We start from the raw sequence: 25,994 nt of genomic DNA, 5'->3' as shown, positions 1-25,994 counted from the left end.
CTAGGTGCTATAGAAAATTAATGTAGCTCGATTTTTTTGTCGACCGAGTGTATTTCGGCAGACAAAATAAAAAATCTAGTCACACAACCATTGATTTAAATGTGACTAAGACATAAGTGATTGTGTGCAATATGAAACAAAAAAATATGGATTTTTTTTTTTCAATAAAATACTGATGATAATAATACTGTTTTATCACAAAAACATTACTCATGCAAAGCACTGGATAATTTTCCTTAGACAATAGTGTTTTAAAAAAATAAATATTTCTGGTGCAATCATAGTTATGATGAGTTATCACGAGCACGTGTTTATTGGTATAAATTTAATTGAAAGAGAACAATTATTAATGACTTATCTAGATGTCTTGGGATATAGGATATACGAGTACTTAGCATATCATTCCAACATAACTAAGGAAAAAAAATTAACCGGTAGTTTTTCAAGCCAAAATTTCAAAATGAAATGTGGCCTGCCTGCAATTACTAATAATTACATTTGAGACTCGATAAACTTTATACCTGAATAAAGTTTTTCAAAAACCTTTTTGTAATAAAAACGGTTTTATTAAAACTTGTATCAAGATCGGTAGTGCCTAAGAAACTAAGATTATTTTGTTGCCTAACACAGAATTTTATTTAAAAAATCTATGCTGATTCCTGAGCTTTTTTGTACTCAAATACACTTCCTCTGCCAACCAGGGAGTGACCTTTTTTGGCCTTTGACCCTTCGTCACTTGACTTCCGCTTCCTTTTTCTGGTGTCTGTTTCCTGTTCCTGTTCAGATCCATAACCTCCTCCACCTGGAGTCTGGAGATAAAATACATCCTGGGAAAAAATTATATGTTGATTGAGATTAACTTTTACATGAACAGTAACAATGATTTTAATGTCTTCTAGTAAATGTAGCTTATATTCAAAACTCATAATAATACCTTATACATGTATTTCTAATATACTGGACAAAAAAAGTTAGGGATCATGATTTTGAATTGTTTTCCCAAAACCATTATAATATATTTTTTACATTATGGTTCAACCATACTTTCTTTAACATGTTATTGATAAGAAAATGCTACCTGTAGGGTCGTGCAATTCATGCCCAATTCATGCTTTACTGAATGCCGACACAGGGTGAAAAACAAAGTGATTCAGGGTATACACAAAGTTAACGAAATTGTTTATTTGAATACGTGTTTGAAGTTGTGGATATTTTTTGATGACCCTGTGACATTTCAAGCCATGAGACGTCACTTAACCGGGTTTGAGGCAGCCCAAGCTATAGGTATGCTTCAATCTGGCAATACTCAAAGAACTGTTGCTGCACACTTTAATGTGTCCCAAAGTGTCATTTCACGATTATGGAATCGATTCCAACATACTGGTACCGTTGCTGAGAGACCACGTTCTGCTCATCCGAGGTCAACCATGGCTCGTCAGGACCGCTATCTGGTCAATATGGCAAAACGGCAGAGGTTCCAGAGTGCTGTTAGGCTAAATACAGACTTTCAAACAGCAACAAGAGTGCGAGTAACACCACAGACAGTTCGAAACAGATTCCATGCAGCTAATATCCGAGCATTCCGACCAGCAGTCCGGCCCAAACTGACCCCAAGACACAGAACAGCCAGACTCCAATGGGCAAGATACCATGTCAATTGGCAACTGCGTCACTGGACCCCTGTTCTTTTTACAGATGAGTCGCGCTTTTGTGTAGACTTTCATGACGGTCGTAGACAAGTTTGGCATACGACCGGTGAACGTTATGCAGATTGCTGTGTTGCTGAGCATGATCGTTTCGGAGGTGGTTCTGTGATGGTTTGGGGTGGTATCAGTATAACCGGAAAGACTGACTTGCACGTTATCGCAGGAAATCTTACAGGGATAAGATACCGAGATGAGATACTGCACCCTATTGTCAGGCTGTATGCAGGTGCTATCGGTGATGATTTTATTTTAATGGACGATAATGCTAGACCTCACAGGGCTCGCGTCGTAACAGACTACCTGGAAAATGAAACCATTGAGCGAATGGACTGGCCGAGTCTTTCGCCTGATTTGAATCCCATAGAACATGCTTGGGACAAACTACAGCAAGCCATTTCAGCGTGCCCAGTACTCCCTAGGAACCGTGAGGAGCTTTCTGCAGCACTCATCGAGGAATGGGCTAGATTGCCGCAAATCTTCTTCCGGAGACTTATCCGCAGTATGCAGAGGCGTTGTCGCACGGTTATTCAGGCACGGGGTGGTCATACAGCATATTGAACACATCAAATCACTGCGCAAACGGTTACGTCTGAATTTTCCATCCTTTAACAAGGCTGTTTTTCATTCTGTTTTTGGGGGTTGTGTGACAATTAATCCCAATGCACGTTAACGCTTCATTGATTTGTGATAAACACAATAAAAATTGTTTGTTTACTTGTTAAAGATTTATATTATATAGTTATAATGGAATATATTGTTATTTGTTGTAAAATAAATAATTTATAAATCATGATCCTTAACTTATTTTGTCCAGTGTATTTTTACTAATAAGTACAGAAACATACCCCTGCCTGACATTTGATAGAAGTTTTTGATCCCAAATACACAATTCTTCCATCTTTGTAGTAAATAAGATTAACTCCCTTAGCTCCACAATCTCCACCTACAATGCATTCAAGATTAGATTTACTCCCTTTGCTCCACAAGATCCACCTAAAAAGCATTCAAGATTAGATTAACTCCATTAGCTCCACAAGTTCCACATAAAAAGCATTGAAGATTAAGAGATATATAAGCTATCTGCTGACATCTGTAACTCATAGCACAATTGTTTGCCTGCATATATAAGTTACAACCTAAAAAGCATTTTTAGTAACTGAGATCTATAAATACATGATTGTACTTGCCCCACCAAAAAGTACATTAGTATTGCATTTTGAAAAGAATTGTATCTTATTTTTTTGGTCTGTGCTAATAGAACATGTAAAATAAGATGAAAGAAAAAATAGTTTTAATAGTGTTAATTCATTCTATCTATTTAACTAATGAAGACTCATTGTTTCAAGTCCATTCTCTCTATACATAGCAAATTTATTTATGATCTCTTAGGTACGTATCATCTTCACAGACAAGTTTTTCAAAGTTAATAATACTTGGGAAACACAGGCACATTTAAATTTGAAATGTTGACAAACAAAGATGAACTAGGAGCAAAATGAGGAAGAAGTGAAGTTAAACATTATAGGGAAGGTCAAAGTCAGAATGCTTTTTATCAGTGTATGAAGTTTCATGGAAATTTCTTTGAAAATTTCTTTCAAGCTAAGGTAAACTCAGAATGAGAAGTTGTGAGGTCTTGGTCATAGGAAAAAATAATGACACTGTTGAATTGCTCTTGCCAATGCTTGTATGTATCTTTGTATGAAGCTTGATAAAAACAAGTTTCTTTGAAACTGAGCTAAATGCAAAGTGTGATGAACCAACAGACAGAAGGTTGGAAAGATGGAAGATGAACATGTCAAACACTATATGTTCCTGCCATATACAGTTTCTTGACCTCAATGGGACTGAGAGAAACCTGCTATATCTGAGGATTCCAGATATCCAGATTAAATTACATAAAGACAAATTTTTCAATTGGTACATCTAACTCACTTGGACATATTCATGGTATTCGAGATGGCGATGTTTGAGATTAATAAGTATATGACAGGGCACAAAAATAACTTAAAAAGAATCCTCTACTTGAACAGTTGTCAATATAATTTCATATTGACCAGTCAATATAATTTCATAGTGACCAGAACTAGAACCTTCCATATGGGACTATTATTGATGGGTATGAAAACTTATATATTCTATGACTGAATTTAAGAAATTGATGCTGACCATTTAATCCATAAGGGGAGAAGACTCTTCTTTCTGTGAGAATAGAGAGGGTGAGATCTTTGCGAAACAGATACTCCCTTATGATGCCATCTCCTCCTTTGTGTTGACCTTGGCCCCCTGTTCCAGGGTTAAGGTGAAACTGCTTCAGAATAATTGGATACCTAAATTTAATTTTTTTTTTAAAATCTCCTTTTTTTTAAGATTCAAGAAATACAAGATCAATATAATAAAGGAATAAATGAAATAATTAATGAAATTAGGTAAATTGTCATACATTTATCTTAAGAAGAAAATTAAATAAATCAAAAATAAAACTAAATTGTTATGACCTTCTTTCTAAGATTTCAGGGTCTGTGATACGAGTGTTGGTCATGTGACTGTGCACTCCACTTCTTCCATTCCATGTTGGTCCCTGTCAATGTAATAGCACTGTTAAACAATACAGTATTTCCCCAGTCTGTGGTAAGTGTGGTTACTTAGTATTAAAAGAATTTCAGACAACCAAAATATGATCAGCCATGCTATAGGTACATATATTTCAGATTTCTTATTTAATGCAAGTACATAATATTGTAAAATGACTTGTAGACATCAAATTGTGAGAACATGAATTCATGAGTGGACTGTTGAGATTTTATATGTATTTCAGCAATATAAAAATACAGTTGAACTTCATTATCTTGAACTTCGATATCTGAAATACCATGAATATCTCAAAGTGAGTTAAAAGTCCCAACGACTTTTTCTATATGTATTTTAACCTTGATATCTCGAATCATTGGATATCTCAAAGATCTTTCTTGGTCCCCTCAGGGTTTGACTTAACAAGGTTTGACTTTAAAAGCGAGTATTTTTATTTTTTTGAGTGATATTTCTAACAAAATTCCTCGCGTATATTTAGGAATCTCCAGTACTCACAGCTCCCGCTCCTCCAGCTACTGTCTCATAATGTCCGAAGGCATCGTCCCCAAATGTGATGTTGTTCATACAGCCCTGGGAAAAAAAATAATAATATGAATACTGTAGAGTGGGATTAATTTGTCACAGCGTACTTAAAATTCATTATGGACATTTAATGCCAATCCAAGAAGTCCATGTAATTTTCTACTCGCAGATTCAACCAAAATTGTGATTCCATGGAATTATGCCCCCAAGGAAAAAAAATAGCTTTACAGAATACATTTAATAACAATTTAAGATTACAACAACCAAAGTGTTCAAATAATATTTATCACAGGCAGTGACTTTGCATATGACCTTGAACTTTCTCAGATGTTGTATTACACAATGAGTTTCAAACGTTTTTTCCTACATTTTGAAGAATAGTGGAAAAACATTGTATGATTTGAACATATTCAAATTTTTAGGGATAGTAAAACAAGGTGTGGCAATAGTGCATCCATATAAAAGAGAGCTCATAGAAAAAGTCATCCTAAGCTAGTCCTCAATCAAAGTGCTCAAAAGTTTGTGTTTTTATTTAAAGTACTTGTATTTGGAAATCAGGATTTAACAAATATATATTTATCATTATAGAAAGAAAAATTCTGATATTCACCCCCTACTTTAATAAAACTTGCAGACACACATTTTCCACATTTTTTTCATGTTTTTTATTTATGGACTTCCTAAGCAGCTTCAATGTCGATAATCGACATTTTCATTAAATGAGTACTATTATGACAAGTATGTGTGCAGACAATTTATTTGATATAAGATAAGATAAGATTTTTTTTTAAGATAAGATTTATTGATACCAATTTGGGGCTCCTCAGGGCATACAAGTAAAGAGTAATATACACAAGAAGAAATTCAAAATTGATAGCAGCAACATGCAAATATTAAAAGAAAAGAAAAGAAACTAACTAAAGAAGATGATGATGATTACATTCTATTAATAATGTTACACATGTGCATACACTGTAAAACAGGTTTCTTGAACGGTAAAATTTGGCATTTTGCTTGCTCAAAAATATGCTAATAATTTTGGTGGAACTTCCTTTGGTGGTCAGAATGTTGCAAACCAGTGCCACTTGAAGGGAGAGGTATGTTATCTCAGGTACCTTAGATATGTAAATGAACACTAAAAACAATAATTTAATATAAAAATAAATCAAAACATGAATTATATTCGTAATGAGTTCAATGCAGATTCATATACTGGTAAGTTTTTGAAACTGATCAAAGTTATCTTTCTTGCATTTAGTGGGCTAGTATGAAAAAGCTAAAATAAGCCAAATTTAGCACCCCAATAAAAAAAAATCCCTCTAATACAGTATCATTACTAAATGCAGAGCTATTTAACAAGCTGGTCTAGCTTACTGCTCAGCAGTGTGTATTTTTTTCAGCTTTCTTGATGAAAATCAAAGACTATATTTATAAGCTGAATATTCAATCTGTAACATATTGCCTGATATTTAGATACCTGAGAAGCTGCACAGACTTGGAAGGCCTTTAGGATTACGTCCACAATTCTCTGGGAGGTCAGGACATTTCCACCTACCACCGCTGCATTTTCTGAGGGGTCGAGCATACTTCCCTTTGGTATAATGGCAGTCACAGGCTTCAAACATCCCTATATAACAGTAAAGTTATGATCAAGGTATTAACATAACAAAGCAAAAATATATGATTTCTCTGGTTTGAAACTTCTGAGTCTTGATGTGGTGAATAAATACTTTTGTAATTTTGAATGAAAACAAAATTCCCAACAAATTTTGAAACTGCAAAAATTGACAGTTAAAAGGCTTTTTATAATTATATGCTATTGTCATTTTCTTAACACAAAAATAGATGACTAACCCTTCAAAACACAACACAAATCCAGACCATGGCAAAATTAATGTCAATTTCAACACATGCAAAAATTCTACACACAAAGTTGCTAAGAATAGATTTACTTAGTATGACATGATTTTAATTACTCAGAGTTCTATGATCTGGGCCTTATGGACATAACTTGCACCAAGATAAATACTGTATCCAGATGAATAAATTCTTAATTTGAATTAAAAGCTATTCATCCCCCATATAAATCCTAGTTTTCAACATTACTAAGAAAAATCATGAATCCACACTGGGCTCTTGTGAATTATCATTTTCCCCTTAACATCCTTTCAATATAAGAATTTTCTGTTATATTCCTGTGCTTCTTAAATACATATGACAGTTCTTCTCATCTGATCCATCAGGAACTTTATAATCAAAACTATGACACATCTCTTGGTCAAAAGCATAAAATACTAGATCTGAATTTCTTCAAGTCAAGGGTTTCAAAGTTTTAACCTAAATCTAAGTAAATAATGACCATTATAATTATAAACCATAGTTTAATGACCTTTACTTTGCATCCAAACATTCATTAATTCTAGCAACATATTATTTATCTTACCATTTTCTATATTTACCTGGTTCAGTGGAACATCATGTCCAACCATACATCGCAGACAGTAGATCAGTGCTGACAGAGTTACTGCCCTTGGTGCATTACAGTTTCCATAAACTTCACAAGTAGATCCAGTAAAATCTACCACTGCAGTACCCTTTTAAGTAAATTAGACAAAGTTTCATACTTAACAATGCAACCAGTTCTATGCAGTGTATAAACATAGGATCTCCCATGGTTTGTAGTTGAGTATGATTTTTATCCCATAAGTTATGTGTTTTCTTATCCTCAAGTCTTGCCAAGGGGATAAAAAAAAAAACACAAGTTTAATAAAAATTATATCCAGCTACAAACCCTGGAAGATTTTTTATCACATATTTTTAAACATAGCTATCATATGTTGTACACTGTTTTATGAATGAATCCACTTCATATGACTTCATAACTTTCACGTTTTACAACCTCACAACTGAGGATATAAAAACAATATCTTATGACCAATATCCACTGTATAAAGAAGTAAACATGTGATAAATGCAAGTACAGTGAAAACTGTCTAATCTGACACCTGTGCAATCCATTTCACTGTGAATTCTGACCCTTTTTAAATTCCCATTTTACAGTTTTCTATGTTCTCTATGCTGGCAATCCAACACCCTGTCTATTTACTGTTTTCTATGTTATTTACACTTTGCAATCCGACACCCTGTCTATTCCAACACAAAATTTGTCTACCAGTGCATGTCTGATTAGACAGGTTTTACTGTACCAGTGTCTGTCTGAAGCCTCACCTTTTCTTCATTAATATCTACACTCAGACAGAGTTTGGCGCCGTCATCCATGTAATCCTCGGCAGACAGTTTCGTGGTACCAGTTCTCTCCCTTGTTCGTCTGGCGAGTTCTTTTAACATTTCTTGTACAGCTATCTCTGCATTGTTCTATTGATCACAACAGAATATATTACAAGAAAATGTCAAATTTCCTCACATTTTTATAGTAACTTGCTTGTATATATTTATATGATTCTGAGTATTAATGCTTCTCAGTGTTGTGGACAGAATAAACAGATCACAACCTGGCCTTTCAGTTTGAAACAGAGAGATGCATAGCCACCAGAAGAAGCCTATTGATTTCAGGGTCAAAATGCCAAAGGTCAAGTGCAGTATCAAAAGTTTACAATTAATTGTTTCAATACAATCTAGACCTTTCACAGAAGCCCAGTGATTGGTTGCTCATTTCATGATCAGTTGTTCTTGAATTTCAAGACATTTATCATGTCCTGATTTTTCTGATTTTGGTTCAGGAAGAACATTACTTATATCCTATAGTTAACAGCATGCAAATCAGGGCTGTCACCTGGTTTCTGAAAAGTGGAAGAGGGTCTGGGAGAGATACTCCCTCCCCCTTGCTAGAATTTTTTTTATAATTGGGTACTACATGTGTATATTGTTGGGATCTTGTGCATTCTTGAAGTCATTCTTTCACATACCGGTACATATATTAAATAAACAAAATCTAATAGCATTACTTTAAACACATAAATAATGAATTTATTTTGTTTCAGTATGAGATTTTTCAATTCTCTTTTTTCAAACAGGGGGTGCAATTGCATCCCATTGCACCACAACATCCCCCCACTAATTGCTGAGGATGCATATGATTTTAAACTTCCCATGGTAAAAGCATTTTAAATTTTGATTTTTTCTTAAAAGTATACCTGAATATGAGCCATGTATGCTATGACGACATCTAGTCCATATTCCTCTATCAGCTCCTTGATCAGCTTAATGCCCTGTTGGGTGATACATTTTATGGTAGAAAAATACATACAAGTACATGAATAAGTATATTTCCTAAAATCACTCAGTACCAACATGATTTGCCAGTGTGATATTTCAAGTGGCCTACTTTTTGATTGGCTGCAACCTGAGCTTTAAGGTCACTGAGGTTATCTCCAAGGTTACGAGTTCCACTACTTCCTGGGTAATTTCCAGGTTCCATGAGAGCTTTAGTAACAGCTTGAATCAAATTTAGAATAAATGCCACTGATGACAACAAAATGTCAATTAGGTGTGAATGTCTCTTACGTGAATTGAATTAATTGATGAAAATAGAATAAATGCCAAATACATGTTATTTATAGTAACACATCTTCAGTCGCTGATGGGTTTTTCCATCTATTTGGACTTTCTACATGGTGTTAATGAAAATCCTGTGGGTTTTTTTATATTTATGTACATTTTCATAATTGGCAAACTATCTAATTAAATCACTTTATCATTAGTTTTCTTGATTCAAGGAATTAATTCCTTCTTAATATTGGAATGTCTCTACCTTCCTCTTGAAATTTTCCTTGATCCACTAACTTAAACGATTTAAATACAGCCCCTTCTTCTTGGATGCACTTGGAATGAGGTGGCATGGAACCAGGAGTTATTCCCCCTATATCAGCATGGTGACCCCTACTGGCTACAAAAAATACAGGTTTTTGCTCCCCAGGCCAGAAAACCTAAAAATAGACAAAAGTTTTAGGTAAAGAGACTTTGATTTAAATAATTTTAAATCTATACTATCTCAGAAAGCTTTCACGTAAGTTTCATCTTATTAATCAAATATTTGATTTAGCTTAGGGATGGCAATCAAATAAACAATTGCTAATCAGTTACCGAAAAGATGTTCAGACCAATTATCCAGATTATCATATCAAAATACACATTTCCGTACCATAACATTACATTATTACAAGTAAGCTCTATTAATATACTCAGACTAAAAAGATGCAAGTATTATTCTGTTTGATCAGAACACTATACATGTACTTAAATTTCAATGTACAAGAATAAATTTAAAAAATCATAAAATCTGCTGAAGATATCATAGATATTAGTCTGACCTATCGCTTAATTTACCATGTTTGTTTAATAATATAACTTGACATATAACTGCAAAGGATAGACGGGGTAGGATACACATTATATTCAATTCATAGTGCAAAACAGTGAATTAATATTATTAAAGAATGAATACAAGGCAGGCTGGTTAATGATATGGTTACATGTACATATTTAAACAGTAAACTGACCAGTTACCCCCATTATGTCAATCCAGAGAATTACCTCGAAATCAGCTTATATAGATAACAGCCAACTCAGGAACATTTTGTATTTTTCAAATTGAATTTCAAGGAAATTACATTCAAATTTACACATATTTCTTTTTTTTTTTTTTACTATAATTACAGATTTTCTAACTGATTACCATCTTTCCAACTGAGTAACTAATTAATCAGTTACAATTTTTTTTGTTATGTTAGGTAAGAAATGTTTATTTGATCATGTGTACACATTTACATGTATTCATTCTGCTCTGAGAGATGATTCTTGCTTAAACTTGAAACTACACTGTATGCTATTTTGAATCCATTTTTATAATCAAATTACACAGCACAATTTTGAATGTATTGCAATAATCATAAAGCATTATGGAGAATATGCATAAAACAAGAAGAATTATCCTGACCGGGGTAATTGCTGTAAGGTCCGGGAGGTGACTCCCTCCAGCCTGGGGGTGGTTAGCTAAAATAACATCTCCTTCCTTCAGGTTGTCCCCGCAGTGTTTCATCTACAAAATCATCATAATTTTTATCAATTCTGATCATGTGTGAGGATTTCCTTGTCAGAGATTAATTACCCTTATTTTGACTATACCTGGTATTGGACAGTTTCTTGCATGGCTCCCAGGTGTACAGGGATGTGAGGAGCATTGGCTACTAATCCTCCATCAGGACCAAACATTGCACAAGAAAAATCTAGACGTTCCTAAAAAAAAAAAATTAATTTCATATTATGAAAATAATCAAGCAATTTTAAGCTGATAAATGTGTGCAGAATTCTCAAAAAAATCTTCACCCACTTTTTATGACTATTTTCTCCTCTAATGTAAATAATAATTAAATATCATTAATAATGGAGAAGCTTTGATAAGGTTTTAATATTTTTCACTCCTATTTGTCAATTTTTTTAAGAATAAAATTCCTTACTTTGATGTTTGTTGAAATAGCTGTTCTTTGTAGCACTCTACAAAAAAGTCATATCATTTTCAAAGAAAAAATAAAAATAAAAAAAGAAAGGCAGTTGCAAAATATATGTAATTCATTGAATCATTTCTGAGCAAAGACGTGAAAAAGGCATGCTCATACAAAACTTAGCTTAATTATATATTTTATATATATACATGTACAATCAAACTTTGCTATCTCAAACTCGATGGAGAAGATTTTCAGTAAAAACATAAAGAAAATGTGGTTGGGACTTCAAACTCACTTTTATACAGTATATCCATGGTATTCAAGATATCAATGTTTGAGATACTGGAGATGAACAGTACATACATGTATGTTGCACCCCAGTAACCTCTTGAATAGAATGGTTTCATCTTATTCCCTACCTTCCCATCTGCTCAGCAATACTCATAAACCTGTTGGAGAATATGGACAGCTGGATGGCATCCAGATCTGGTCCTACTCGCTGCACCACACCACTCCCTACCTGTAATACATACACAATATATAGGCCTATACAGTTGATCCTTGTAAATCCTGATGCTTCACCTTCTGGAAAAAGAATTTACATTTATAGCATCAGCATCAAGATTATTGAAGCTTGACAGTACATGTATATACACTGTAAACCAACTTTTATTTGCATGTGAGAAATATCCACAAGTTTCGGGACCTACTTTAACTCACAAATATTAATCATCGCATACCACTTATTTTGGGATATCAAAATAGGATACTTGCATTGTACCCGGTATTTGTACAGAATGTTTCCTCAATTGCGAAAAGTGATCATTGCGGGTTGATTTCTGACAAATCACAAATAAAAGATGATGCGAATAATTGTTGGTTTACAGTATTGGCCGATATCGTACACTGTAGACACAGAAAATAGCACTGTTCCACATTAGTAGACATATCAATTCATTCTTAAAATATAAATGACATATATGTTACATGTAATGGCATTCAGAAGTCAATTGTAGCACATTTTGTGCCCATTCCTTTGTTTTTAAATTCATAATACAACCACACTAAGGTATAACTAATGTTGTAGCCATTTTATGATCTACTGAATGTAGCATCAGCAACCTGTATTCATGTAACCAACATATTTCTTTCATCAACAACAGCTGACTTAAATGTTAGTCAAGTTGCAGAACAAGGCTTTTACCTACTTTCAAGTGTATGCGAGTGCAAAACTTTAATGGTCAATGGTCAATCATGTTGTGATGTTTTATATCCACATGACTTAATTTTGATTCTAGGTACATGTATTTACCCAGTTTAGATCTATGGACTTTTCCCTTGTTCTGTTTTCAGAAATCAGAGATCATTGATGCAACTCATTTTCCTTAATTAGATGAGACACAGTTGATGAAATGTTGTGTCAATAGCATTAATATATGAACCTGTATACTACATTCAGCAAATTATAGTGACATCATAATCAAATTTATTTAACGAATTAAGGTCAAACTTTTTAGAGTACAAATATTAAAAATTTTCAAAGGTGAATAATAAAGATCACAATTTGCACAATTTGTAATGTTCAGTTATTAATACCTTTATTTTAACATCTCCTTGCTTTGTTATTGCTGCTGTGCAGTTTAGCTCAATCAAAATTGTACTAAAACAAATAAAACAAAACATTACGATAAATATAAATAATCAAAATATATTTAAGTATAGATGTCCTACAGACCTGATATAGATCTCAAAGAAGTTACTGATGCATGTCAAAATTTAGAAAATCAGTAGATTCAAGTACATTCTATGAGATATAATGATATTCCCTGGACTTCTTCATAATGAACCAAAAGTTACAAGTAACTGAAAACTTGAGTTTTGCAAACCAGAATAAAAAACAAATAAACAAAGAACACACAACCAAACAAACAAACTAAACAAACAACAACATGAAACATAAAAATGAATACACAATTCATGGCCAGTTAAGAGAGTAGTGAGGTTAATGAACTCTTTGACATGTAAATACATTATGTGCTTGGAGGAAACTGCTGCATGGTTGGTATGGTCTGATGAAGTGTACATGTATCTATGTTTAAGGAGGTTCGATCCTGAGCTTTTGAACAGATTTTGGTCTTGACCTTTATTTCTAAAATTCTGCATCATTTATAAGTTATAACATTAAATCTGGATTCTACAATGTAAATTAAACTATATCCAAAGAAAAAACCGCGTTTAAATTTCATTCAAATATGATTAAGCCAGGAACTATATTTTGTGGCGGAAGGTTTTTTAGAAGAAAATGATCAATTTTTCCCTATTGAAATATATACAGTACTGTTAAGTTTAGATTCCTATTTTTCCATGCTGGTTGCAAACAGAGCTGTTTTTTGCAGTGAAATGTTTTATGCTGGTTCTTAAATATCTATTACATTATTTCTTATGAATTCTTTCATTATATTGTGACAAATATAGTAAATATATTCTGAAAGTCCAGGAAAAAATTGAGCCAATTTTAACGTAAAATTAACATTTTTAGTAATATCTAAAAATTTAGATCATAGACCCCCACTTTTGTTTTTCTTTTCTGAATATATAAGATAACTTTGATCAATCTGCTTAAATTCAGCAAAAGTTTAAGACTTTTAAATAATGTTCTTGCTGGTTAAATTTTTAATGCCAGAAAAATCACATTTTCTGAGTGCAGAAAGGTCAAATAATTGATTTTGCGAAGCAATTTGAAACTTTTTCTTAGTCACAACTTTAATGTGTCTTTTTTTAAATAGACTTATATTTTATTTTGTCCCATGATTTATTTGGATAAAAACTTTGGAGGGAAAATGTCGAAGATGTGATTTTTGATTTAGACACAAATTTCAGTGCAAAAAGGTCATATTAAATGTACTGTAGCGCCAAAAGAAGCATATTGACCCTCATTTTTTGTTTTGATTTTTAATAAAGCTATGTGTGTAGAAACTAAAAATATACTTCGCAAAAAAAGTTTAAGACTTTAAATATCAGGCGGATCCAACCTCGTTAAGAATGTTTCCAGAGTTTGAATTTTACCAGTATTTTACCTGTTGCCATTCATGATAATTGCTGGACCTTCAATGGAATGACCATATGACAAATTCTCCAAAATGTAGACTTTTGTTTCCTGGTATCCATGTTCAAAATAGCACTTGGTTGTCTGTAATGGATAAGAAAAAAAGTTTAACTTTTTGTCAAAGAAAATTACATGTATCTCTTTTTACCCAAACCCCTTTGGTATGCATGGATATTCACAAAAGGGATTTTCCAGATACTTGTTCAAATGGTTTTCATACATCTGAAATCCCCCTCCCCCACCCCAAGCCTCCAACTCCTTTAGTTTCCTTTGAATCAAAATGCTTTTTAAAATATTCCTATAACAGAAATTTATAACAATATTTCCATTGTCTACCTACCGTGTCTTCTACAGGGGTGGAAGTAACAGAAGGATTATCCTTTTCATCACAGGTCAGAGCCTTCCCCACTCCTCGAACTCTGATGTCATCTACAATGATTGGACGATCAGGAATGGTGAATCCAAACTCTGTCTGGTATCTAAAAACAGTTCATCTACATGCATGTAAAAACCCTTCAACTCAACTTTTCAAATCAAATTTAAACTGGTAAACTGTTCTGTGAAGAAAACTTTCTAGGGAGCATTTTTTTTTTACCGACTCAAAATATTACATTAAAAATAACCTTTCTTGCTAAAATTACCTCTCTTGAAATGCTGATTTGAAATCACCAGCTTTACAGGAGTTCTGATTGGCTGGGAAGTTGTCTGCAGAAATCATTAATGCACAGTCAGTTCTGTCGTATCTCATGTGTAGGAATGGCTGCGTATCTATCTCTTCTCTATTATCACAACCAAATTTAATTTTGAATACAATTTTTTTCATCAGAAATTGAAATGCTTTATGATGAAATAGTGCAGTAAAAATTCATCTTGATTTTAAACATTTACAGATCAATAAACAATAATAAATCTTTTCCTTGCAAATAATCCAAATTGTACAACACTATACCTTTTAAATCCTTGATCCAGAAGCTCTTTGCAACATTTATCTTGCAACTCAGAAATATGTTGCTCAAAATAATGAAAGAACTCTAAAAAATAAATTCAAAATACATAATACATGTATGTCAATGACAGAGTAAGATAACTGGTTAATTTAACTTTATCATAGCATTCTATTGATACTTCCAAATAGAAAGTCTATATATAAATATTCTAAAACACACATAAAAAAATTCTTATCCATTGTTTTTTTTTAATAATTTTAAAATGGGTTAATTTAAGAAACAAACAGTTCTCAAGCAGCTTAATGGCTTTTAGAGAATTGTTAAGATGGGCTGAAATTATATTTAAAGCAAAAACAAAAAGCCATTACAGAGTAGTTGCCCTTACCAGGCTTGTATTCCTTGGCACAAGGTTCCTGAGCCTCATACACCACATCAGCCAGAGCCATACCATAGGCCGACAGGATACCTGCATACCTACAAAATTACAGGGAATACATTAAAATTAATTTATAATAATTATTGTTCGTGGAGTACCAATGATCACAGATTACATGGGTGGCACTTTCCCATGAACTGACATCCCCATGTGCAATAAACATGTATGTGTTTGATATCAGTTCATTTAAGAAATGAATTTAATTTTTGATAATTCATGAGGACATGAACTACAATGCTTCACACTGGCATTTTTCATGAAGCGTGTTATTTTTTGTTTTTGTTGTTTTAAATTGTTTGCATTGTTTTAAAATCACATAAGTTGCAATCCTTAGGGTACAGTCTCATTTCACGGGATATTGTTAGCTGCTGAGGGTGACTGAGATTAGGTTACAGATAGAGTTACTGTATTTTATCTTTACAATTTACAAACCTCTATCAGATAATGTTATCTAAACATACTTCATTTTTTAAAAATAAAGTTCTACAAATTTCTTTATAACTGTTCAGAGTCGGACAAGTAACATTTGTTTGAACTTGGCTGATGGACGAGTGGACTAAGGAAACATTCTACATTTCGAAATTCAATAAATGGTGTGTGACAAGAAATATGTGCATGTAAAAGAAGCTTGAAAAACTTGTGGAAATTTCGGGCTCATCAATAAAAGTTGGTTTACAGTACGTCTTATTTAGTTATTAAAATTGGAAAGCTATTTGAAATCCTGTTTCTTGATATCCATAAAAATTACCTATGCACAAAGACTTGAGACATTCCTAAAGACCGTGCTATAGCACATGCATGTTGTCCCCCCGCTCCACCAAAGCATGCCAGCACATGTTTAGATGTGTCATATCCTTTTGCCTGAATAAAAGATTTTTTTTTCCCTTCTAAATATATGTAGATACAGAAGTTGCAATGATTTCAAAGTAATGATGTTGTAGTAGAAATGGAATTTTTATTTTGAAAGTAGTATTTCTATTTTACGTCAGTAATTGGTATTTATAGAATAGAATTTGACCTGCGTAAGAGCTCTGATTGGTCGACACATGGTCTCATTAGCTACTTGGATGAATCCCATTGCTACCTCTTCAGTGGTCATCTTCTTTTTAGGTGAGTCATCTTGTGTAGACAGGAATTCATTAACCTGCAATTAGTGTCAATCAATATACTCACACACTTTCCATTGGAATAAACAAAATTTACTCACTTTCACAAATACAGTAAAACATTTCTATAGTGAAGTGCCCAGGAACAAGCAATTTGAATTCATTAATAACATAATTCGTTAAGATTACAATACATTTTGAAACCACAGTGACTGAAAATCACTTCGCTGTAAGTATGAATTTACTCTAAGCATGTTCACTTTATTTTACTGTACTTCTTGCTTGTACAGGAACGTTTGTGGGTGTGGATAAGGTCATCAATTTTAAAACCATCCCTACCAGTTAAAATAAAAAAAAACCACTCCATGAGACTTACATGTAGTTTTCTGTAGTGCTTAAGAGGTGAAAGTCATAAACAACCCCCCTTCCAAGTTTATGCAGATTAAGCTAGCTTACACCTTTACCCATTTAGAGCTTTATAGACTGAAATGATGCAGAAAATTGCCTTGTCCAATTAGTGACAACCACGCTAGAATTTCATAATCATTTGATAGAAACCTACCATTGTATATTAAAACACAGACTGGCAATTAAAATGAAATGTTGCCCACACAATTGTGCCTACCTCTTTTGTAAGTTTCTTAAATGCCCTGTCAGTAGCTGCCTTGTCTAGGGGACATTTCTGATTTTTACCAAATATTTTAGGAAAGTATTCTGGCAGAAGTCGTCCAAGACATAGGTTAGCATCGGTTATAGTCAAAGGGCCTCCTGTAAATGGAGTTAAAATTTCAAATAAAAAAATGTTCTGCCATATATATACAATGAATTGATAAATTTAATGACACTTGTTACATAAATGTAATAAATAGTTCCTCTTTCAGTTTTGATTATGTTCCTTAGTTTTTAAATAAGCTGTTTATTTTAACTTGTGTATAATTAATACTGATAACTACTATTTCTAATGGTTATACTCCAAAAGGACCAGAAATGGACGATTTCTCCTGCATATACAAGATACAATTTTTAAAAGAAATATACAGTAACCTCATTATCTTGAACCTAATGAAACTGAGAAATAATTCCAAGATATCTGATGATTCGAGATATTGGGGTTAAAATACATTAAGAACAAGAGGCCCAGGGGCCACATCACTCACCTGAGCACTCTGGCTAGGAAAAAGCAGTAATCAGTTCAGTCTTGAAAAGTTTAAATATAAAACTGGTTTGGGGGGGGGGGGGGGTATTTAACTAACTTGAATCTAAACTTCATAGGGATTTTTGAATTAATATGACAAATAATGGCTTTGCTGTTCTTAAGAAGAAAATTTTGGTTGATATATCCTTTATATTCCTTTGTATAATCCCCTGTTATGGCCCCTCTATTCTCCAGGGGATCATGATTAGTACAAGTTTGAATCTACATCACCTGATGATGCTTCCATTTGAATATGACTAATGGTTTTGCTGTTCCTGAGAAGAAGATTTTTAAAGATGTTCCCTATATATTCCTATGTAAAACTTTGATCACCCATTGTGGCCCCACCCTACCCCCAGAGGTCATGATTTGAACAAACTTGAATCTACACTACCTGAGGATGCTTCCATATAAATATGACCCATTATGGCTTTGCTGTTCTTGAGAAGAAGATTTTTAAAGATTTTTCCTATGTATACCTATGTAAAACTTTGATCGCTAATTATGGCCCCACCCTTCACCCGTGGGTCATGATTTGAACAAACTTGAATCTACATTACCTGAGGATGCTTCCATATAAATATACCAATCATGGCTTTGCTGTTCTTGAGAAGAAGATTTTTAAAGATTTGTCCTATGTTTTCTTATGTAAAACTTTCATCCCCCATTGTGGCCCCACCCTACCCCCGGGGGTCATGACTGGAACAAACTTAAATCTACACTACCTGAGGATGCTTCCACATAAAAATATGACCCATCATGGCTTTGCTGTTCTTGAGAAGAAGATTTTTAAAGATTTTTCCTATGTATTCCTATGTAAAACTTTGATCGCTAATTGTGGCCCCACCCTTCACCCGGGGGTCCTGATTTGAACAAACTTGAATCTACACTACCTGAGGATGCTTCCACATAAAAATATGACCCATCATGGCTTTGCTGTTCTTGAGAAGAAGATTTTTAAAGATTTTTCCTATGTATTCCTATGTAAAACTTTCATCCCCCATTGTGGCCCCACCCTACCCCCGGGGGTCATGACTGGAACAAACTTAAATCTACACTACCTGAGGATGCTTCCATATAAATATGACCCATCATGGCTTTGCTGTTCTTGAGAAGAAGATTTTTAAAGATTTTTCCTATGTATTCCTATGTAAAACTTTGATCGCTAATTGTGGCCCCACCCTTCACCCGGGGGTCATGATTTGAACAAACTTGAATCTACACTACCTGAGGATGCTTCCACATAAAAATATGACCCATCATGGCTTTGCTGTTCTTGAGAAGAAGATTTTTAAAGATTTTTCCTATGTATTCCTATGTAAAACTTTGATCGCTAATTGTGGCCCCACCCTTCACCCGGGGGTCCTGATTTGAACAAACTTGAATCTACACTACCTGAGGATGCTTCCATATAAATATGACCAATCATGGCTTTGCTGTTCTTGAGAAGAAGATTTTTAAAGATTTGTCCTATGTTTTCTTATGTAAAACTTTCATCCCCCATTGTGGCCCCACCCTACCCCCGGGGGTCATGACTGGAACAAACTTAAATCTACACTACCTGAGGATGCTTCCATATAAATATGACCCATCATGGCTTTGCTGTTCTTGAGAAGAAGATTTTTAAAGATTTTTCCTATGTATTCCTATGTAAAACTTTGATCGCTAATTGTGGCCCCACCCTTCACCCGGGGATCATGATTTGAACAAACTTGAATCTACACTACCTGAGGATGCTTCCATATAAATATGACCAATCATGGCTTTGCTGTTCTTGAGAAGAAGATTTTTAAAGATTTGTCCTATGTTTTCTTATGTAAAACTTTCATCCCCCATTGTGGCCCCACCCTACCCCCGGGGGTCATGACTGGAACAAACTTGAATCTACACTACCTGAGGATGCTTCCATATAAATATGACCCATCATGGCTTTGCTGTTCTTGAGAAGAAGATTTTTAAAGATTTTTCCTATGTATTCCTGTGTAAAACTTTGATCCCCCATTGTGGCCTCACCCTACCCCCGGGGGTCATGATTTGAACAAATTTGAATCTACATTACCTGAGGATGCTTCCATATAAGTTTTATATTTTCAAGCACAGTGGTTTTTGAGAAGAAGATTTTTAAATGATGCCATTAATTTTTCATGAATTCATAATTATCTCCCCTTGGAAGAAGGCGTGGCCCTTCATTTGAACAAACTTGATTCCCCTTTACCCAAGGATACTTTGTGGCAAGTTTGGTTGAAATTGGCCCAGTGGTTCTTAGAAGAAGATGAAAATGTGAAAAGTTTAAGACAACGACGACGACAACCAGCGCTCCCACTGGAGCAAAAATATTTTTCGCCACTTTTCGCGATGAAAGGAATCGCATTCTTACATCTCGTCTCGACAAGTGTATATGCTTAACACTACACTAATAGCACTATTTCAATTTGTTTATATCACAGGCATTGTTTTAAAATTGTAAAATCTAAAGTTATATCCACTTACAAAACTAATATAGGAATTATTTATACATTTACAATTAATTTGATACTCAATTTAACTCTTGACAGTATATGTCGATCCTCCTGTTCATAAGATTTTTTTTAGCCCTGGAAGAGGGGTTACAGACTTAGTAAAGATATATGACATTTTTTTAAAAATGAAAAAAATAATATAATAAGTGAAAATTTTAATCTTATCAACAATTTATTGTGAAAAGAAGTCAGGTTTAAAACTTGGCTTAATTTAACAACTTGGACACTGGGTGTATGCATATAAATTCATATAATTGAAAATAATTCAGTGTAATTGACAAAGTATTGTTTTGTTTCCAAGCCAGTATCTTTTTCACTCTTCATCAGTTTATGGTATAATGAACATACTATTTTGACTTTAATCAGGTAAAATTAGCAACCATGCTCTGCAATTTTCGTCATATTTTCCTACTTTCGGTTTTAAAAAACAATCTACATAGATCCAGATTTTATTGATTAAAATCTTTTAGTAACTAACTTCATCTCCCCAAAACACTCTGTCTTTCCTTGTTTAATCCATCTTATATAATTTCAAGTAATTTTGTATCCCCTCACTGCTCTTAGCTAAAGTTACCTAGTCAGCTGTGTGCGTTCAAGCGAGACGTGATTTCCTACATGTACATTGTTTTGTAAGTTTCATAGAGTTTTCACACCCAGAATTCACACATCTGCTTGCATTAAATAAACAAAAGGGCTAATCTGTATACATTGAATAAACAAAGGAGATAACCAGGAGTACACACACTTTTGTGTGGTATATCTAAAAAAAAATTCATTTTCGCCACTTTTGAATTTCTTTTTGCCACTTTTGGAAAAAATTCGCAATTGGCGCAAATGGCGAATCACAGCTCGAGCCCTGACGACAACTACGACAACGACGACAGACAACGGACAAATTTCAATCAGAAAAGCTCACTTGAGCCTTTGGCTCAGGTGAGCTAAAAAGTGGTTTCATCAACATAGCATGGTATTTGAGATATCAAAGTTCTGAAAACAAAATTCAACTGTACATAACCTTGGTATATTTTATTGTAAAATTTTGTTTGTGTAAGATTTTTCAAGTTTACCCTTCTTGTAGCATGCTGGGCCTGGATCTGCTCCCGCTGACTCAGGTCCAACAACAAACATTCCCGCTCGGAAGAAAAGCATGGATCCACCACCTGCTGCCACCGTGTTTATATCCAGCTGAAATGTAACAGTGATGATCCTAATTTCTATTCAAGTTCCTTTCAGATTTCATTAACATGTTTGGATCTGAATCAGATGAAATACTGGATGTGTACTTCAAAAAGTGGGCTTCATATTTTAGCGGCTTTGGTGCAGACAACAATGTGCTAATTCATAAATACCGCTAAGAAATCATTTATAAATACAACATACGGCATGGAAATGTATAGCGCTAATTCATGATTTCACCAACAACTCCATACCCAGTGATTGCGCTAAATTTTGAATGTGCCAATTTATGTACATGTACAGTAGTATTCAAACTGTTTTCTTGTCATACTGACCAGTAGTGTTATCCCCTCCCCCCCCCCCCCCCACAACAACAAAAAAAAAAATAAATAAATAAAAAGATTTTGATCACTTGTAAATATAAAGAAATCTTATTTTGCTACTCTCAAATTTTAAATTCATCAATGAAGGCCACTGAGGGCTATAGAGAAAAGAGTAAAAACACTTACATTCTGTGTAATAGATTACAGTACATGTATGAACAATATTAAATTTAACTCTTCAAATTGTTTTCAAATATATATGGTAAACTCAAAACAAAAAATAATGCTTTGAATCTTAATCATATTTCAGATAAAATAGAGCTGATAATAAAATGAACACTAGTTCAGTGTTAATGTAAACCTGAGGGGCCTGAATGGTGACTCCAGCCGTTGTGGTTTCAAACACATGTTCATACTGACCAGCATACCTGCTGACATCTGTTGAGGTCCCTACAACATCATCAATGTATATCATCATATTATCACAAGTACCACACCTTATATATTTAAGTAAGAAATTAAAACATATCCTATATTAAAGTCATGTACATTTTTATACACGTATAAAAATTTTCCATGTCAAAGTAACAAATTTCTATGTGTAAGTAAGAAACCTCCATGTTACGTACATGTAGCTCATGTTGTAATATACCTTCTATATCAAAACAACTTCCCTTCCATGTCAAATCAACTTACCCCCCATGTCAAATTAACATATATGTACCTCTCACACTTCGAAATAACATACCTCTTAAGTCAAAATAATATACTTCCCATGTCAAAATAACCTACCTCCCATGTCAAAATAACATACCTCCCTTGTCAAAATAACATACCTCCCATGTCAAAGCCTATGACAGCTTGTTTAGTTTCTTGGTTGTAAGTTGTTAAGGCATAACCAACAACTCCCCCAGCTGGGCCAGACAATATTGCTCTGGATCCATTAAATCTGGAACAAAGATGACTTTGTGACTAGAGAGAGAGAGAGAGAGAGAGAGTCTGAAATGAACAAAATATTACAGTCTTCAAATTATTTCATACTTATCAACTGGAGTTAGACCTCCATCTGACTGCATGAAAAGAACTGATGTGTTCTAAAAAGAATATAAACATCCAATGCAACAAAAACAGATTCCAAACCTAACTACAAGTAAACATAATTAAAATATAATTTCTATCAGAACTCTTATCTTAAGTCAAACCTGAATGTTGTCTTTAAAACCAGATGCAAATCCTGCTACATATTTCTTAATATGAGGTGTCAAATAGGCATCTGCACAGGCTGGAATGTAAATAAAAAACCTTGGTTCATTTCATAAATATGATCAAATTAAATGCCTCAACTACTATCTACTCCCAAATACTGTGGAATCATTAAAATTTGTGGGGGTGCAGGATGGAGCAGGGGCAAATTTTGTGGATTTCTTAAATTTTACAGGTTCTTGGGGATGTAATTTTCTGTACTCTCCTATACCTACAAAAGGAAATATGACTTTGTAACCATAGTTTATTCATTCAAGGAGGATGTTAATTTGTGGATGAGAGGAACCCACAAATTCCTCGAAAAATGAGCCACCACGAAATCTAATGATTCCACAGTATTCAATTAGTATTTACTGTTCATTATGTATGTTTGGGAATTTAAAGATATTTACCTGTGTAACCTCTTGGAACCACTCTCACCATGGACATAACATCAGAGGACAGAGACACCTGGTGGAACCCCATTTCTTGTGCAATTCTGCCCACTTCCTTCTCATGCTCCGTGAACCTGAAACAATTTGACACCTATGATAAAATTATATGCATCACTTAAGAAGAACTTTTTTGCCTTCAACAAAATTTTTGAGATGATTTTTTAGAAGCTCTGCTTTTGACATATATTATGAGATAATTTATAGAAGCTCTGCTTCTGACAAAGATAAAACAGGCATTTGTTTTGTTATTTTTCAAAAATCTTTCATGTTTTAAGATTTCTAAGTGTAATATTGTGTTTAAGTTAAGGAAATCTTTACGTGTATGAGTGAAGTAAAACCACAGCAAGACTTCGAATTCCCTTGTCCAGTAGGGCCTGCAAATCTCTTTTTAGTTTCTCTGTGTCCACTTTCTGCCATATCTCCAACTAAAAAAAGGTTTTTATACATTTTTCTTATAAATTATAGTAACCAAAATAAAATTATACATCTGTTTCAATATTTTTGAGCTTCTTCTAAATTACTAAGGCTTTACCTTTTCCCCTGTGACCCCTGTAACCCTGTCACATGACTTATTGATTTGGCATTTATCTTGCTGGAATACTGCTCTCTCTTCCACTTCTATAATGTCACTGTATAGCTGATCAGGAGCAGATATTTCCTTTGAAAAATATTTTATATCATGTATATCAAAGATGATAATTGTTTAATGTTTTGTATAATATAGAATTCATGCACTTGTCATTTTTCTCAAATTAACTAAGAAAGAAACGGAAAGCAAGCAGATATTGTAAACCAACTTCTATTCTTGTGCAAGAAATTTCCGTGAGATTTGTGACCTTCTTTTACTCGCGAATATTTCTCCCTGCAAACCATTGATTCCATTAAGTTTTATGTGTTTCCTCATTCATGAAAATTAACCATTGTGGATTGATTTCAAACTGACAAATTGCAAATAAAAGTTGTCGCCAATAATAGCTGGTTTACAGTTCTAAGTCAAGTATATACATGTACATACAAGATCAAATATCTGAGGTCTAGCTTGGTTTCCTATGTACAACAAATCCTTGAAGCCCTTGGTGATAGCCAGTGCCATAGGTTCACCTTTTCGCTCTAGCAGTGCATTGGTGGCTACAGTGGTGCCCATTCGTATCCAATCAATGTAAGATGTATCGATTGGTTTATCTGCACTCATTTTGATACCTGTCTTCTGTATGTGAAGAAATGAGAGTTTTAGTAGCACAGGGTCAAATTGTTGAAATTTAAAGAAAGGAAGATTTAAACTACAGGATTAAAATTTAAACTTGCTATACATACTACATTTGTACATTTAAAATCAATTAAGAATTTATATGATGTATAGTACCTGTTCTAAAAGTCTTCTTATTCCTTCCCTTGGAGCATCTTTGTAATTCTGTGGATCCTCGGACAGAAGTTTCATTACTTTAATTTCACCTCCTGGGCACCTGGCCCAGATGTCCGTAAATGTTCCTCCTCTGTCTATTGCAAACTGGAATTTTCCTGTCATTGTACCTGAAAAACAAACAAACAAACAAAATTCATTATGAATTTTCTTAATCTCAACCATATGCAGTGCATAAGTGTATAAATAATGAACTGCCTTTCTGTCATTAAAAATACATAGAAAAGGATATTAATAAATTTATGGCCAGAAACCAAATAAGGTTTGCAGAAATACATTCTCTGAGCAAAGGGAAAAACCATATTAATAATTTGAAAGTACACCATATTTAAATTGCCTACAATCAAACATGAGTTGCAGAGAACGTTGCCACGAACACAATTTAAGAGGAAATGACAGCATATTTCTGGTATACAGATTAACACAATGTGCGCAAAGCTAATATTTCAATTTAACTCCAAACTTTTTCACAAAATAAATTGATCTGCTTATTTAAAAGTAATGAATATCATGCACCTGATGTCTGCTGGTTATAACTGTCCTGAATACTGTCCTCTATGCTGTGCCAAAAAACGACCCCAACGTAGTTAATTGCAAATTTGGAGTAATTAACAGATATCTTGAGAGTGAATGCATATCATAATGCGTGTTTATATATCTATTTTTACATGTTCTTAACAAAAAGATTAGTACAACAAGAACAGTTTAATACAAAACAATACGTACCCTATAAAATGAATATTCTAAAAAGCTATTGTAAATAATACATGTAGGAAATAAAGAACGAA

The 25,994-nt window shown here is 33.7% G+C and overlaps 1 protein-coding gene across 2 annotated transcripts; it reads right to left on the bottom strand.

Annotated features, from left to right (window-relative positions):
- Positions 1-234: 234 nt before the first annotated feature.
- Positions 235-25,318, bottom strand: LOC133205522 (5-oxoprolinase-like). Of its 2 annotated transcripts, none has more exons than XM_061341353.1 (34): positions 25,150-25,318; positions 24,802-24,993; positions 24,319-24,444; positions 24,105-24,211; positions 23,745-23,860; positions 23,292-23,371; positions 23,131-23,183; positions 22,926-23,038; positions 22,451-22,539; positions 21,658-21,775; positions 17,502-17,644; positions 16,789-16,914; positions 16,519-16,631; positions 15,720-15,808; positions 15,337-15,418; positions 15,029-15,166; positions 14,728-14,866; positions 14,359-14,471; positions 12,878-12,941; positions 11,701-11,801; positions 11,294-11,330; positions 10,962-11,072; positions 10,774-10,875; positions 9,589-9,763; positions 9,163-9,272; positions 8,972-9,046; positions 8,046-8,192; positions 7,277-7,411; positions 6,295-6,444; positions 4,791-4,865; positions 4,202-4,284; positions 3,873-4,033; positions 2,552-2,649; positions 235-827 (listed from the first exon to the last, which is right to left on the bottom strand). In XM_061341353.1, exons 1-34 carry the CDS (start codon positions 25,309-25,311, stop codon positions 648-650), a joined length of 3,903 nt encoding a protein of 1,300 aa, XP_061197337.1. In that variant the 5' UTR covers positions 25,312-25,318; the 3' UTR covers positions 235-647. The 2 variants fall into 2 exon arrangements, with proteins under 2 accessions (XP_061197337.1, XP_061197338.1); XM_061341354.1 differs by having other exon boundaries at positions 235-809.
- Positions 25,319-25,994: the final 676 nt, after the last annotated feature.

The sequence above is a fragment of the Saccostrea echinata genome, unplaced genomic scaffold, assembly GCF_033153115.1.
Source record: "Saccostrea echinata isolate AGI-Se365-2 ecotype Australia unplaced genomic scaffold, CSIRO_AGI_Sech_v1 ptg000054l, whole genome shotgun sequence".
Lineage (NCBI taxonomy): Eukaryota > Metazoa > Mollusca > Bivalvia > Ostreida > Ostreidae > Saccostrea > Saccostrea echinata.
This window is presented reverse-complemented; position numbering and strand designations above follow the sequence as displayed.